General features: G+C 48.5%; 1 protein-coding gene across 1 annotated transcript in view; it reads left to right on the forward strand.

Moving 5' to 3' along the window:
- The first annotated feature begins 4,725 nt into the window (after positions 1-4,725).
- The window catches only part of NPTXR (neuronal pentraxin receptor), a 29,961-nt gene continuing 16,863 nt past the window's right edge, over positions 4,726-17,823 (forward strand). The window contains exons 1-2 of the mRNA XM_025211346.1: positions 4,726-4,791; positions 11,044-11,622. Of these exons, the coding sequence (XP_025067131.1) occupies positions 4,726-4,791; positions 11,044-11,622 (645 nt within the window). The remainder of the gene's footprint in view (positions 4,792-11,043; positions 11,623-17,823) is intronic.

Below are 17,823 nucleotides of genomic sequence, written 5' to 3' on the forward strand. Positions count from 1 at the left end.
GCCCCCCCCCCACTTGGTGTCTAGCCACTCGCCACCCTCCACCCAGGGGTATACTTATTAAAAAGGGGGCTGCCAGGGGTACACTTATTAAATAAGGTTGAAAGCCTCTGCTATAGGTCACATGTATACCACATCCAGGAGGGCTGTGCTTGAGCCTCCCCTATCCACTTGCTAAACCAGGAAAGATGGTGGTGCATGCTTACAGAAACCAGGATTATCTTGGGACAAAAAGAGAGGACTGTGTTCAGACCACGGCTGCTTCACAGTGCTCTAGCCAGGCTATGTTAGCATGGACTCTTGTTGGTACTATAGGCTGCCTTTCCATGGCTTGTAAGAGAGCAGAACATTTCTCCTCTCTTCAGTTCCTATCCTCACTGAGGAGGGTGGTTGTAGGTTGGTGTCTAGTTCCCCAGCCTGAACCACACGAGTCAGCCATCTTTTTGCCTCAACTACTATTCCTAAGCAGTTTCACATCTGGTACATCACATCCAAAATGTCCTTCATAATTTAAGGATCTTGTAATTGCTTATGGTCTGGCACACCTTCTCAGTCTCTCAGCCTCTGCTGTCTTATCTCTGTAGCCTCTCCAGCCTTCTGCTCTGCAAGCCCTTGTCACCCTGCATCAACAATCTCCCTGGCCTTCTGCTGTGGACTTTGGCCCCTTCAATAGCCAGACCACAAAAGACTCTTGCTTCTGGCTCTCCAACTATTACTTTACTTACTCACATACCACATACACCTGTTCACAAAAAAAAACCTCTCCAAAATTGTGGTGTGTGTCTTAAACAAGGAAACTGATTTCTGTGTCAGGATGGAAGCCTGGGCATACTGGAATGGTTGCTGGAGGCTGCGCTGGCCTCTGTGCTGGGCTCCTAGCCGCATGGAGGGGAGGCAGAGTGTATTCAGTCAAGAACTACCGGAAATTCTGCAGTACCTAAGATAAAGATAAACTTATAGCTATGGAGCTGCACAGAGAGGCTGAGTGATGCTGAGGAATAAACTCTGCACCTCCTCCAAGTGGACAGCATTTATCTATGTTGACACCATGTGGTGGCAGGTAAGAGTCTGGAAAAATCTTTTTTTTCTTCATTCTGTCTTTCAAGAACAAGGTGCATTATTGTGGGGCATGGCATGCGAGCAAATATGGTATAATCTCTGGTGTGGGCATTTTCAGAAGTAGGTATTCCATTCACCCAGTCCTCCTTCAGTACTCAAGTAATGGGGAGGGGGTCCCTGTTGCAGGTGCATTGTCTACACTTAAATCTCTCTCCTTTAACCATCCTAATACAGTCAGATAGGCAAACCATTTCCTGTTGTATTTATACAGTTAAACCAGTATAAAACCCCTTGTACTATCATGGTTTATTCCAGTTTAAAAACAGACATAAGCTATACCAATGTGATGGTATAGCCCAGCAGTGACCAACCTTGCTGGGCCCAACCTTCTGGGCTGAGCAATGTGGGATTGGTCCATGGGCCCAGTACCCCAAACCCAGATCCAGCCACATGCCAGCCCGATCAGGTTGTGCACCTGGATCCACCCAGGCACTGGCCCAACCTAGCTGTACACCAGCTCGGTCTTGTATCAGTCTGACCCTGAGTGTGCTCCTAGATCCAGTCAGACGCTGGCACCATTTTGTATACAGGACCATGTTATCCAGCTTCTGGGGCTCCCCATGGATCTGGAAATTTGGCAGAAGGGGAGCAGCAATTAACACTACCACCACTTCTCCACAACCAAATTTCTGGACCTCTTTGTGGAGCCCTACAGGCTGGATGACATGACTTCACTGACCAAATCCAGCCCACAGGCCCTCTGTTGAGCACTCTAGGTATAGACACATCAATACTAAGGGCTTCTGTTGTCAGCAAACTTCTTATATCCCTAATGACAATAGTTATACTAGTAAAACTATACTAATAGACACTATTGGAGAATGTAGGGATCCCACTAACTTCTATGCTCACTGCTGTCACGTTTGCTCAGCACTGGCTTTTAAAATAATAGGCCTGACCCTCTGCTGGTAGTAATTGGCCTGCCCACGTTGGAACTCCTACACCAGATGGAAATTTGGGTTGTTTACAATTAAATGTCCCTTGGTCATTTTCATTTATTCCTTTCCAAAGCACGTTTGTCTTCTATTTATGCAGGAATGATAAGGACACTTGGTGAAATAAAATGATGGATTTAAAATGTAACAGAATGTTCCTCCTCACCCTCCCTCAGAACAAAATTAACACATGGGACTTACAGCTACAGGACATGGAGGCGGATATTTAGTAGACTTTGACAAAGAGCGCTAGGTGTCTATATAACTTGAAGTAGCTTCTGCAGTGACCCTACCTAGCATTGAATTAAAGGCCTCCATGCTTCACAGCAATACAAACTGATCATCAGCTGAGGTCAGGAAAGATCCACCTCCCGGTGTTTGAAATATAAAATTATAAATACTGATGTCTTTCCCTTGTGCTCCAATGCTGCTGATAGTATTTCTGTTGCTACCAGCAACTGCAGTCAGCCCAGCACTTGCTGCTCATCTCCCCTTTTCCAAAATACTACGCGTTGTAGCTTTTCTCAGCCTTTAACTATGTTGACCATTTTTTAGCTTTTCTCTTCTTGTAGCTATTTCATAGAATCATAGAAAATGAGGGTTGGAAGGAACCTCAGGATGTCATCTAGTCCAACCCCCTGCTCAAAGCAGGACCAGCCCCAGCTAGATCATCCCAGGCAAGGCTTTCTCTAGCTGGGTCTTAAAACCTCCAAGGATGGAGATTGCACAACCTCTCTGGGAAACCTGTTCCAGTGTTTTACTACCCTCCAAGTGAGAAGGTTTTTTTTCCTAATATCCAACCTAAACCTCTCTTGTTGCAACTTGAAACCATTGGGCCTTGTTCTGTCATCTGCCACCACTGAGAACAGTCTAGCTCCATCCTCTTTCAGGTAGTTGAAGGCTGCTATTAAGTCCCCTCTCAGTCATCTCTTCTCCAAATTAAATAAGCCGAGTTTCCTCAGCCTCTCCTCAGAAGTCATGTGTCCCAGCCTCCTAACCATTTTCATTGCCCTCCACTGGACTCTCTCCAATTTGTCCACATCCTTTCTGTAGTGAGGGGCCCAAAACCAGACACAATGCTCCACGTGTGGCTTCATCAATGCTGAACAGAGCGGAATAATCACTTTGCTTGATCTGCTGGCAACACTCCAACCCATGCAGCCTAGTATGGTGTTAGCCTTCTTGGCAACAAGGGCACACTTGGCTTATATTCAGTTTACTGCCCACTGTTACCCCCAGGGCCTTTTCTGCAGAGCTGCTGCCCAGTCAGTCAGCCCCCAGCCTGTCCTGGTGCATGGGATTGTTCGGTCCTAAGTGCAGGACTTTGTACTTGTCCTTGTTGAACCTCATGGGATTCCTTTTGTCCCCATCCTCCAATTTGTCAAGGTCACTCTGAACCCTAGCCCTACCCTCCAGCATATCTACTACTCCCCCCAGCTTAGTGTCATCTGCAGACTTGCTGAGCGTGTACTCTATGCCATCTTCCAGGTTGTTGATGATGATATTGAACAAAACCAGTCCCAGAACTGACCCTTGGGGCCAGAGCTGTCCCTAGGGGTAGGCGAATCAGGGTGACTGCCCCGGGCCCCCCATTTGGGGGGCCCCACAGAGCCAGGTGGAGCGGCTGCGGCCACTCCATGCCACCAGTGCCAGCTTCTCATCCGGCCACTTGCTACCTCCCCCCACCCCTCTGATTTGCTCCAGGCCCCACACCCTGCTTGGGTCGGCTCTGCCTGGGGCACTCCATTTGATATTGGCTACCAACTAGACATCAAGCCATTGATTACTACCCTCTGAGCCCAACAATCCATCCAGTTTTCTATCCACCTTACAGTCCATTCATCCAACCCATACTTCCTTAGCTTGCTTGTGAGAATGTTGTGGGAGACTGTATCAAAAGCCTTGATAAAGGTATATAACATCTACTGGTCTCCCTACATCCCCAGAGCCAGTCATCTCATCATAGAAGGCAATCAAGGTTGGTTAGGCATGATTTGTCCTTGGTGAATCCATGCTGACTGTTCGTAATCATCTTTTTCTCCTCCAAGTGCTTGGAAATGAATTCCTTGAGGACCTGGCTCCATGATTTTTCCACAGACTGAGGTGAGGCTGACAAGTCTGTAGTTCTCTGGATCCTCCTCCTTCCCTTTCTTAAAGATGGGCACTATATTTGCCCTTTTCCAATCATCTGGGACCTCTCCCAATCACCATGAATTTTCAAAGGTGATGGCCAGTGGCTCTTCAATCACATCGGCCAAATCCCTCAGCACCCTCGGGTGCATCCCATCTGGCCCCATGGACTTGTACAGTCTCATCTGTCTTCAGTCTTTCCCTTCCTTTCCATGTTCCCTTTCATTTGTTTCCCTGTAGTTTCCCTCATCTCTCTTTTTTCAGGCTTTTAACATCTCCTACACAACTCACCCTTTTGCTCTTGTCTTTACACAGATATTTCCAGACTATTCCCTGCCTCTCCTTTCTCCTCCTTGCCCTGATTACCATTCCACGGTCCCCTCTCCCCTTCATTCTCCTCGGATTCATTTTGTTTGGCAACATCCTTCTTGCCCTTCCTCTCAGGATCACAGCCATTTCATGTTTCCTTTGAAAACTGATGACTGCTGCCTGTGCTTCTTTGGCACCAAGAATACATCCCTTGTTTGTTTTTTCATCAGTAGAGATGTATTACCAGCAGCAGAAAGATGGTGAAAACTTTGCTGACACAACAGAGATCAGCTCTCTGCAAGTATATCTGAAGGGTGTAAACCACAAAGAAAGAGACATTCTTTATGATGTGGCCAAAGGGGACAGGGGGCTGAGCTGGCAGTAAACATGTAACTGATGATAATAACAGAGAGCTAGAGAGTAGCAGGAAACAGGTACAAGCACATCCTGCCTTTTGGCAAGGCAAGCCAACCCCCAGGCTAGGATCTGTGAGTCAATTCTCATCTCTGCTCTCATAAACATCCCTGTGACATAAACATCCGTGGCTCACGCTTTCAGGACTGAGCCAATTGGTAACTGATGGGATTAGATAGAAACTTTCCATATGAACTATTTCAGAGGCAGGGTCTTTCCTTATGTCAGGAGTGAGGGCAGCAGGCAGGCTAAACTGCCCCCAGCTGCCCCTGGTTACCTGAGTGGACCTGGCTGCTAGTGACCTAATTTCTACCACCTGGCCCCAGTTGTCTGCATGGGTGGGTGGTCCAGGGGAATACTCAATGGAACAGATGTTTCTTTGGCCTTGGGTTGTTGACTCAATGTTTCTAGTTTCTTGCATCCTGCTTGTTGGTGTCCTGACTTTACTCTGATTCCTGACTACTGTCTCTTGCCTCCAGACTGACTTGCTGGTTCTTGACCCCTTTGGTCCAGATGCTAATCCAGCCCCCTGCCCTCTGACAGCTAACTCCTGGCTTGTAGCTTCTTTTTGGTGATTGTCTGTGTCCTGGTCCTGGACAGCTACAGCTGCCTGCTCTGGACTCCCTGACTTTTAGTTCTATCTTGGGTCTTGGTCCCTTACAAACTTTGGCTTTCTGACTCATCCCCTGTTGATCCTCTGACTCTAGTTGGGGACCCTTGCTTCCCTGACTGTGTCTGTTACCGGTTCCTCTGGGGTCAAGTCCTAACTGTCTGTGTCCTAGTCATACTCCCAACACCAGGGCTTTGAAGCAATGAGAACTGGCTGGTATTTGAAATGTGGTATTAGACAAGGGGGAACTCTTGCTTCATCTGGCCTAACAACTGTTGTGAATGAACAGGCACAGTACAATACAGGGAGCAACCACCATGGCTAGGAAGAACCACCATGGCTAGGCTGTGTTCTGGACAGAGCTCAGAGTGTTTCCCCTCCCCTCCGTGTTTCTAAGATAACACAATCTGTATAATTTTGGCCCTGAGGAGGTGTCTGTGCCTCCTCATTCTGTTATATCCAGTAAAAAAAAAAAGCCTGGGGGCTTATTGCTTATGGTACTGAAGATGTAGTCTTTGGTGGTGTTTCATTTCCAGTCCTAGAGCTATTTTTATGCGTGCGCACACACACACAGGCACAATTCTCACCCATTTGCCAGCTAGGAGATGATTTCCTGTTATTATCAAGCTGAAAATCAATTACATTTGGTTTCCATCCACATCTCCCCTTTGTCTTCCTTCCTTGTTTGTGTAGCAGCATATTGGTGATATCAGTCTGTCTGGGAAGGGAAAAGAGGGTACAATGTGGTTGTAGTAACAGGGTTGGTTATTAACAGTAATCACTATTTGCAAAGCTTTTGTATCAAGGGAAAACAATGAGAAGAGTGCCTATTACTGAGGTAGAGGTCCCCAGTAATGGGAGTCATGTTTTATTTCTCAGCCTCAGAAAACAAGTCTTCTCTGGGTAACATTAGGTATGAGTGCAAGAGCAAAATAATGGCCATCTAAACCTGTAGAAGGAGCCAGTGTCTGAATATGCTCATTGGATATCTAAAAAACATTTGGATGAAATAGCTGTGCCATCTGCACTTGCTACTTATAGTCTGATTTCAGAAGTGTGTGGAATGAGGCAGTGCATGTAGTGTAGGGTAGAAAAAACTATGTAAGGGATCAGTAGTCAAACATGAAGGTGCCAAAGACATATTTAAGTGATACTTAAGCTTTCTGACTATGAGGTTAGTCAAGCATTGGAACAGGCTGCCTAGAGAAACTGTGGAATCTCCACCCTTGGAAGTTTTCAAGAGCAGGGTAGACAGAGGCTTGACTGGGATGGACACTAGACAGGGATAATCCTGCTTTGGGCAGGGGGCTGGACTAGATGACCACATAAGACCCCTTCTCGCCCTGCTTTCCTATGATTCAGACTATTAGAAGGGAGACATTAATATAGGGATACTGTCCTCAACATATCACCAGGTCTCTTTATACCTCCAAGAAAACACTTCTTAGTCTGAAATTCTCAGCAAAGTTGCCTAGACAGCTTTCCTCCAAGGAGGAGACCACTTGTTCACATCTGCTTTCTGTACCACGGAGGTTAGAGAAATGGCTTTTTACAGTAAGTCACTCCTTCTCTGCACTTCCCTACCTCTGGCTAGGCAGATCTGTTCCCTGCAGTAGTTCCTTTTGTCATCTGTCCAATTCATTTTTAAATGGCTCAAGTCACTAGGCTCCTATCACTTCCCTGGGGAGATTGTTCACAGCCTAATAGATCAAACCATTACAAAACATTTCTTCAGAATCAGCTGCAATGTTACCTTTGCTGAGTTTTCATCCCATTACTTCTAGCTAAGTTTCCTACAGCCCAGCTGTGTGTGTTCTAGTTTCAGCCAGAGGCAGGAATATTAAAGTAGAATGGGGAAAGACTGCTCACAAGGCATTTCTGGATCAGCTAAAACCAGAAGGAACAAGGAGGAGAGAACACACATCTCAAAAGATTTCCAGCCTCTTTCATTTTCAGATGAAAGTGGAACACCTGTAACAATGCCTTCTTCACTGGAGGTTTAACACCTATTAGATGCTTATGAATGATTATCCCATCTTCCTTGAGATCCCCCTTCAGGGAACTTTTCAAGGACACACTTAAAGACTTCAAAAAGGGCCTCTCTTTGGTCAGTGTGGAGAAATTTAAGGTACTTTAATCTTGCCTTGGAAGTTAAGTCCCTGCAAAAACAAACAGAACACCAAAAGCTTCTTTGTTGTCCTTGCATTTTTTTCTCTTCCCCTTGCTAGTGTTAAAGTCAAAGCAATTTTGCTACAGCGAAGGCCAGTGAAGTGATTCCTTTGGTAGAAGAATTGAAAATGTCATTTTCTTCCTCCCTGTTGCCATGTGAAAGTAATTGGTTTAACACATTTTCTGTTGGGAATTCTGATAACTTCTTTGCCTCAGTGTTCCCAGAGTTGTGGGGATATTTATATTTGAACTCAGGAAGATTTAATTTCCTTGAAAAGCATGATCAGTGTGGGAAGAATATAGAGAAGGGCAGGTTTACAACATCCAGCTGGAGGTCATTTTATGATGGGTTTTTTTTTTTTTTTTGGCTTCTTGGCCTCTCTCTGTTACTGTTTATGGGGCCTTCACTGAAAAAAGCTCAATCAGATAAATGGGCTAAATTCAGAAGTGACATAAACAATGTGGCAAGTTAGTGTTGTTCAATCAGTGTGAGATGGTTAAAGCAGAGGTGCCTACACTGCTGCATGGCAGAAAGGTACAGCACAACAAGCAGCTGACAAGAGGATGTCTCATAAAACCAAGAGCCACACAGCTAGTGACAGAGCCCATCATGCTCCAACACTCAAGCACACCCTTCACACATGTAATCCTCCTCCCATGTAACAGTCACATGTTCCATCTATAATCAGGCTGACACAAACACATGCACAGAGGACATTTCCCTCTCTCTGCCACCCGCCCCTTCAATCTACAGCCTGATCCAAAACCATTGCAATCAATGGAAGTCTTTCTGGTGACTGCACTGGTCTTTGGCTTAGGTCCAGAGGCTCCACTTTGACATATCCCTCTGTTCCTGGAAAGAGCTCCCTGTGGGCTGCTTTTATTATCTTGTATCATTGTCTTTGGGTAAAGGCCCTCTTGAGCCAAGTAGCCCATCAGGTTAGTGTGGTTAAGGCTCATCAGTTTTTGCAGCCGAGGACACACAAGGGAGTAACATAGCCAGCGTCACATCTGGCAGCTGCTGACTTCCCCATCTGAATGGCCAAGTACTATTAACTGTTGAAGGGAGCCACTAGCATGAGTCCAGAGCTTGAATCAGCCCCTCCAGAGCCACAACAAGATGCCTTAGTCACTCTACCATCCCAGCATGCATGGCATTCCAGCAGCACTGGGAGCTTGAGACCAGCTATACTTCTGCTTCATCTGTATGGCTAGAGCTGTTTACCTGGCATGCATTTACTTTTGTCCCCTAGAGCAGTGGCTCTCAACATTTTGGGACTCAAGGCACCTCTTGAAAAAATGCCAGCTCTTAATTTTTACTCATTTTTTTACTACAGAAAAATAATAGATCATTTCTTCTGTTATAAAGAACTAAAAAAAAGACCACAGCAGCTCAGAGTGTTCTGGATGCTGCCAATTTCTATTTAAAATCTCTGGGTTTATTTTGTGGTTCATGTCTGCACACCTTGCAGGGCTAACATTGTGTGGTATTGCATTGCACCCTTAAAAGGATCTCAGGGTGCTGTGGTACCCTGGCTGAGAATCAGTGTCCTAGAGCAGAGATGTCCAACTGGCAGTCTGTGTCCCACATGGCCCACAAGGGGTTAACATGTAACCCCCAGGCTCCATCAGCAAGAAGCAGCAGCTAGGGGCTTGGGGCTTTCCTCTTTCCTTCAGCTTCCACTGCCTGACTCAGCCCTGTAGTGCTGAGTCAGCTGGAAGCATGGAAAGCCTGTGTAACAGTGCCATGGGGAAGCCTGCAGGGAGCTGCTGGTCATATGGAGCACTGTGCTGTGCAGAATGCCTGCCCCCTTGCATGTGGGAGCATCCATCCATGCTTAGTGCAGCAGGATGGTGGAGCACCTGCTAGCTCATGTGCAGCACGCAGCCTGGGGGGGCCTGTGGCCCCTGCTGATCTGTCCCCCATGCTGTATGGCCCCCACTGGTGTGTCTGGTGGGCTGTGCAGCCCCTAGCACAGGGGTGGGTAAAATGCGGCCCGCAGGCCAGATATGGCCCACAAGGCCACTCTATCTGGCCCACGGGTCCCCTAAAAAGTTTAGAAAATTAATATATATCTGCCCCTGGCTGCCTGTCATGCAGCCCTCGATGGCTTGTCAAAGCTCAGTAAGCGGCCCTCTGCCCGAAATAATTGCCCACCCCTGCCCTAGCAGCTAAACAGCCCTGCCCTAGAGGAATCTCACAGGCCTGACAGCAGCCATAACAGGCCCACTGTTGTGCTTACTGTTTTGGGATGTCCAACATCTCCCAGAGGGAAAAAAGAAACGTCCCTCCTGTCTGACATGAGGAGCATAAAAACAGAGGAGAAGCAGGGACTTGCTGACCAGCTCTGGAAAGTGGGATTGGTTCTCAATGCTTCTTACTGGGATTCCCCATCTCCACCTCTTTGTTTAGAGTAGTGACTCTCACCCAGAGGTGCTGTGAGATCCTTGTAAGGGGACAGCGGGTGTGGTGCACAGTGTTAGCACTGAGAGGTGTGCAGACACCTACCCAAGATTCACACAAGAAACCCAGAGATTTCCAATAGGAATCCATGGTGTGGAGACAGCTGTGCCCTGCTGTGGACCCCCTGAGCTCTTTGTCATGGACGACTTGCTCTGGTATTTTTCCGCAGTCAAAAAAAACCGAGTGAAAGGGAAGAGCCGGTATTTCCTGAGGGGAGGCCTTGAGTGCAGCTGGGTGGAGAACCCTTCCCGAGGGGAGCTGGCTTAAAGCAGTCAGCTGCAGGGCTCTGCCACACATTCAAACGAAGGCTGGCTGGAAACCAGCTACAGACCTGTTACATGTTTTTAGGCTGGAAGCCAGCTATAGAGCTGTCACACATTTTTAGGCCTTCACTTTCTAGCAGGTCGACTCTTGCTGTAGCTGGACAGCCATTTCTATGGCCTGACCTTACTCTGGGCGCGCGGGCAGTGTACATTTATTGCGCCACTGCCCGGTCCGTTGCGCGACGTGTGTAACACGCGGGGCCCAGGACACGCACCCTCCCGTCTTTGCTGCGGGTGTTGAGGGCACGTGGCGCAGGGGGGCACCAGGAGAGATCGGAGGGTGGCGGGAGGGCAGCAAAGGCAGCGGCGTGCTGCTCCCCGTCCCCTGGCAGAGGGTGCGGCGCCGAAAGGGTGAGGGAAGGCTGGTGACGCGCTCCCCGCCCCGCATATAAGCAGCGGCGGCAGCTTGCAAGAGGCAGCCAGAAGCTGGTGGCACCTCCCGGGCTCCCCGTGCCCCAGCCGCCGCCTCCCGCTCGCTGCCTCTGGGGCTGAGCCGCGGGCAGTGCCAGCCCGCCCCGTGCCCAGGCGGGGCAGTTTCTCCCGGCCCGGGCTCCCGCCGCCGCCACCCTGAAGTTCCTGGCCGTGCTGCTGGCCGCAGGGATGCTCGCGTTCCTCGGGGCCATCATCTGCATCATCGCGAGCATCCACCCCACGGCCAGCGCCGGCGGAGCTCTCCACGGTGCTGGAGAAGCCGCGCTCGGCGGCGGCTCGCCCGAGGACTCGCTGCTGGACCTGCCGCCCGGCGCCCGGCCCCACCACTCCCAGCGGCACCACCAGCACCCGCAGCTCTTCAGCCGGTTCCTGTGCACGCCGCTGGCGGTGGAGTGCCCCTCCGAGAGCCCGCCGCAGGGCGACTCGCCCTTGCCCGGCGCCGACGACCTCTTCTTCCTGCAGAGCACGGCCGAGCAGCTGAGGCAGACGGCGCTGCAGCAGAAAGACCAGATCCTGCTGGACCAGGAGACCATCCGCGAGCTGTCGGGCAAGCTGAGCCAGTGCGAGAGCGGCCTGGAACTTAGTTTCCAGGACAGCGCCTCTCTCTGGGGGGGGCCCCACAAGGAAACCATGGGCGACCTGCCCTGGGACTCCTCCACCATGGTCCAGGAGCTGGAGGAGGCTGTCAGGGCGCTGAAGGACAGGATCGACAAGATAGAGGTGAGGCGCCCAGCCCCGCCACCCAACCCAGCTGCCCGCTTCCTCCTTCCCCTGCTTCCCTTTGGGCCCATCGGGCTGGGGTAAACCACCTTGTGGACTTGTTGGACAGAGAAGTCCTGGGAATGGAGGGAAGCAGACTCAGTGGCTCAGAAGGCCCCTTCCAGACCCGAGATCTTCCGTTGATCTCCCCGCTCCTCTAGCCCCCATACCCACGCGCTGCCCATGCTCCTCTCTATGGGTTTCCCAGAAGCATACCAAGGCGGGAGGTTTCATTGCACTTTAATAATGCAGCCAATTAAACCCAGAGATAGGTTCTGATTTACCAAAGCAAGCCCCGTCTGGCAAGCCATGAATGTCTGGTTCTGGGAATTGGGGGTGGGTGTGTGGCCATGCATGTGTTGGTGTGTATGGACTTCCTTGCCCTCTCCTCTCTGGCTTCTCCCTGCTCTTGGTGCCAGATTTCCTGTGATAAATTGTGACTGTGGTGGCAATCTGAGGTGAATACACATGGATGGACATTTTGTGAATGCACAGAGGACTGACATCCCATGTCTCCTTCAACCCTGTCTATCCCCCCACCTGCATTCCCCCGACAGCGCCCCACTAATGTAGGGATATTCCTTACAGAATATTTCCCAGTCCTTTTTCCAGGCCATTTTTAACTTACTCCAGAGGGATGAAGCTTTCATCATTTTCCTTGAAGAGCTAGTACTCAGAGGGAGGCTCGGGGAATCCCTTATGTACCCGTCCAAAGGTTTTGCAGGGAATCTGCTCCTAAGTGGGAGTGTGCCTCCCTTTTACCTGCACCACAAGGTTGTTTTGAATCCCTAGTTATCCCTGTGCCTCCTATGCCCAGGCTTCCTCATTGTGCCAGCAAGGATTTAGGACCAGTTTCTGTCCCTTTTGCTTATGCCACATAACACCTCACTCTGTGGAAAGTCCTGTTGATGACTTTATGTGAAGTTAGGGTGGCAGAGTGGGGCTCTTTCAGTCAGATTCTGAGGCCCCTACAATCAATATGTTTCTCACCTGGCAGGAAATGCTGCTGATTTCAATGGGACTTCCTGCAAAGTGAGATGTCATCATGTACTCAACAGGGACAGAATATGACCTGAGGGTGATTTAATGTTTCATATTGTCTCCATAAAGGAAGAAGGAGCCTTAGAAGCCAGGCTGAAAATGTTCTTGTTTACATTGTGGTGTTCTCAGCCTGCCTGCAGTGCTCCTCCCTTCCCATCCCTCAGCTGGGACCTTTGCTCTGCATTTCAGCCTCCCATCTGGTTACAAATGGACAGTAACAAACCCCATGCTAAAGTGGGCAGCTGGGGCTGATAGTGCCCTGTGTGCACACATGTGCAAGTGTGCATGCATGTATGCATACATGTAAATTGGATCCCCATGCTTTTACTGGCTGATGGTGATCTGAGAGATTAGTTCTACCTTTGCACAATGATTTAAATGTTTTGCTTGTTGAATACCATCTGGCTAGAACTTTGTACCAGGGAAACCTATTGGCCCTATGTAAATTCACAGGGTGAAATCCTGTTTCCACTGAAATCAGTGGGCTTTCTGCTATTGAGTTCAAAGGGGCCTGGTTTCATCTAAGACATATAGTGTGCCATTTTAGACCTTGATGTGGAGATGTCTTACTGAAAGCACTGGAGTAAAGCAGAAGTTCAAAGAGCTAGGACAATAGTTTTGGCCTGTGAAAGAGCTCACTGGGAAGCAGATCACTCCCTTCTATAGAAACATCCTTAAGAAGGGACCTGCTAAAAGGAGGGAAATCCTGTGTGGAGCTTTCTCCAGATTGACTGGCTCTGCGAAGCAAACCCTATGCTCCCCTGAAATACGCAGAACAATCTCTTGAGGTCTGCCAGGGGCCAAGTATGTCTACAGAGACTTATGTGTCTTAACCTAATCCCAGGCCCAATGTTGTCCCCATTAATTCTCTGGAAGTTTATATCTAGGATTCATAGAATTACAGAAATGTAGGGTGGGAAGAGATCTCAAGAAATCACCCAGACCAAACCTCTGTACTGAGTCAGGCTCAGCAAGACCAAGACCCTCCCTGATGGATGTTTGTCTAACCTGTCTTTAAAATCCTCCAACAAAGGAGGATCCCTGACAACCCTACACAGCCTATTTCAGCTCTTCATCAGCTCCTAAATAGATTAACTTTTAAAAGGGGGTCCTCAGTGTGGAAGAGTGTGGAACATGTATGAAAAGTTAATGCAGCTCGAGACTAAAGGTGTGTGAAAAGCAAGGCCCTGGCCTGGTCCCATTAACATGAAGATCTGTCACCCCACGGAGGGATCTCTGAGGATATAAAAGGGAGGAGGATGTGCCATGAAGGCTGTGCATCACATAGGAAAGGAGAAAGCCATGGATGCCAGGAATGCTTTAAACATGGATCCCAGAGATGGGTGGAGAGGATGATTTCTGTCCCATAGATACCACAGTTAGTGATGAATATGTGTGTGTGTGAGAGAGAAAAAGACAATAAGAAAAAAACCACAGACTTAGTCACACACACTGATAGGCGCACACACACAGAGATCACACAGTGACAGAGATATTCTCACACACACAGATCTAAACATAATACATAAAGCTACTAAGATTATCTATATGACAGATGAGCAGACAGAGAAACACAAGGAGAGAGAGTCTCACAGAGAGACAGATACACAGGCAGATGGCAGGACAGACAGAAAGACAGAGACACAACACATGCTACAAGGGACAGATGCAAGTTTGCACATACACATAGAAAGAGAGTGAGACACACATGGAGGGACAGAGGCAAAAGGTCCAGTGAGATACCAGGGAAGATCATACACACACAGAGCAGGGAGAGAAAAAGGGACACAGAGAAACAGAGAGAAGACTGTCTAATAACCACAATGGCAGAAAAACCCAAGGGGCGGGAATGCACACGCACAAGAGACAGACACACCTATGGGGAGACAGAAACACCCAACAATGGACAGTGAGGAGAAATGCACAGATTGAGAGGAACACACAGGACAACATAGAAACATGCCCCATGCTAAAACATGACAGGTAGCCACCCGACAGGTAGTGGTGCTGGGCATACCCCAGGAAGTGCCTACCTGACAATTTTTGATATGTGATGTGCAAAAATTAGGGAAAGCGGGAAGGTAGAGTCTTCATGGCTCCTAGCACTGTCCAATAGGTATATCCAGAGTAACACAATCAGACATGCCCACACACACAAGCATACAGCAAAACACCTACAAGGATAGAAAGGGGGAAAGTCTCTTTCACACAAACAGAGGGAGGCAGAGAGAGAGAAACCCACCCAGAAGGACAGAACAGCACAAAGACCAAGAGCATATACACATGAGAGGATGTCTGTGATGCTTAGTTTCATTGAACATCATGAGGTGATGAGGTAGACACGGCATGATGCCTTGTAGCTGTATTCATATGGTAACTGTCATTGTTTATCATATTTTGGTCCAAAAAGCAACTCCATACTTCAGGGGCTGCTGGCATGGTGTACTCCTGCTTTAACTTCTGTCCTGTGTTTTCTTGCCCCTGCAAGATGTCCTGGGGGGGGTGTTGGGAAGGTGCCATTCTTAGTGCACCTTCCTTCTCCTGTTTCAATATGTTTCTGTTTGAAGGGACACAAATGGAGCCAAGTGCATCCACCCCCCCCTCCACCCCCCACCACACATACATCCATGGCCAAGTCATGCTCTCATTTCTACCAGTGAAATCTGAACAGTGTCAGCGAGGATGCCAGTGAAAGCAGCATTTGGCAGGGAGAGGGATGGAGCAAGGCACACGCACCTAACAAAATACCACTCTGTAACAAGAGGCTACTCAAAGGCTGGTAGCAAGTGTGGTCTCCATGGTATCATCTTGGAATCTAGAGCTGTATTACTAAGTGAGAGCTGGAGCAAACCCATTAGATTGCACCTGGCTTCTGCAAGGCAAGACCGTCCCCTACAGTGAACCGTCTAGTGATAGGGCCTGACCAGTATTGAATGTCCCAGAGGATGGAGTTTCTGTACCTTGCCTGAGGAGAGGCTTGGCCACTAGCCTGAGATTTCATAATTCTGGGGTTTGCATCTCTAAATGAAACAGCCAATCATGATGTGGACACTGGAGTCAGAAGTGGACTGGCCAAGTTCGCCGATGACACCAAACTTTGGGGCAAAGCATCCACACCAGAAGACAGGCGGGTGATCCAGGCTGACCTGGACAGGCTCAGCAAGTGGGCGGACGAGAATCTGATGGTGTTCAACGCCGATAAATGCAAGGATCTCCACCTTGGGAAGAAAAACCCGCATCATCCTTATAGGTTCAGCAGCATCCTTATGGGCTCGGCAGTGCTATGTTGGCTAGCACTATGGAAGAAAGAGACTTGGGGGTCATCATTGACCACAAGATGAACATGAGCCTGCAGTGCGATGCTGCGGCTAGTAAAGCGACCAAAATGCTGGCTTGCATCCATAGATGCTTCTCAAGCAAATCCCGGGACGTCATTTTCCCCTTGTACTCGGCCTTAGTGAGGCCGCAGCTGGAGTACTGCATCCAGTTTTGGGCTCCACAATTCAAAAAGGATGTGGAGAAGCTTGAGAGAGTCCAGATAAGAGCCAGAGAAGAAGCCAGAGAGTCAGAGAAGAGCGCATGATCAGAGGTCAGGGAAGCAGACCCTACGATGACAGGCTGAGAGCCCTGGGGCTCTTTAGCCTGGAAAAGCACAGGCTCAGGGGTGATCTGATGGCCACCTATAAGTTTATCAGGTGTGACCACCAGTATCTGGGGGAACGTTTGTTCACCAGAGCGCCCCAAGGGATGATGACTAGGACAAATGTTCATAAACTACTGCAAGACGGTTTCAGGCTGGACATAAGGAAGAATTTCTTTACTGTCCGAGCCCCCAAGGTCTGGAACAGCCTGCCATCGGAGGTGGTTCAAGCACCTACATTGAGCACCTTCAAGAGCAAACTGGATGCTTATCTTGCTGGGATCCTATGACCCCAGCTGACTTCCTGCCCTTTGGGCAGGGGACTGGACTCAATGATCTTCCAAGGTCCCTTCCAGCCCTAATGTCTATGAAATCTATGAAGCAAGAACGTGACAATCCCTCACTATACAGCTTGATAAAATGCCCCCAAACACAGCCCATATTTCAAAGCACCCAGTACAAGTAAGAGACCAGCAATAGGCAGTGGGTAACTCAGAAAATTGTGGATGAGAGTGACTAGCAGGTAAAGGACAATTAATAGAGCTGTGGACATGCTAACAGAGGCCAGCTCTCTGATGGTGTTTTCTGTAATGAGGCGAGAAATCATTGAGTGTGAGTGTAAGTAGGACAAATGCCATGCAATTGAGCAAAGGGTAAATTTCAGCTGAATCTTAAGAAACATTTCATAGTAGGAAGATTTCTTTGCCTGTGGAACAGGGTCCCAAGGGACACAGTGGAGGTCCCATCTTTTTGTATCTTTAAAGCGGGATTGGCCAAAGTGCTAAAGAAGAAACTATGGGAGGAATATTCTGTATGACTGGGAAAGGAGTAGATGAGAAGGATGTAACCTACTACATCTTTTGTACTTGTAATTCCTATGCCCGTCTGTTAAGTATGCATGGCCAGGCCAGGCTGTGGTCTGGCACCTCACCTTCATTTTTGCGTTGCTTTCTGAAATGCTTTGATGCGTTGGGGTCAGCAGGGGGGGAATGGTCATCATTGGGGTCATGCCATGTCAGAAGTCTCACTTTGGGACTGGCAGCATTCTAGGCACTGCACAAAGCCCGGGAAAGAAAAAGGATTTTATTCCTGCCCTCAGTTAGACAGATAAAACAAAATACAGCAAGAAACCCAGAGGAAGGCTCTGTCTCAGCACATCATTCTGGTGCCAGTATTTTTTGTTGACATGTATCAACATTTGCAGTAGAACTGAGTTTGGAAGGGGGATTTGATGGGAGATTATTAATATAATCTGGATACTATTAGCCTGGCTGTAAGACATAACAGGATTTATGGATGCTTAAAAAAACCCTTTTAAGTAGTCTTATTTTTATTTTTTTAAGTGATTTAGATCTGGTGAAATATACTGGATGGATGGTCTTGGAGTCTGAAATTCTCTACCCAGAGGCCTAACAGGCAGCAACACTAGAGGGCTAGTTTCCCATACAAATTAGCCTTCAGTAACACGCCTCCAGCCTGCT

This window comes from Alligator sinensis, unplaced genomic scaffold (assembly GCF_000455745.1).
Source record: "Alligator sinensis unplaced genomic scaffold, ASM45574v1 scaffold215_2, whole genome shotgun sequence".
In the NCBI taxonomy this organism is placed as follows: domain Eukaryota; kingdom Metazoa; phylum Chordata; order Crocodylia; family Alligatoridae; genus Alligator; species Alligator sinensis.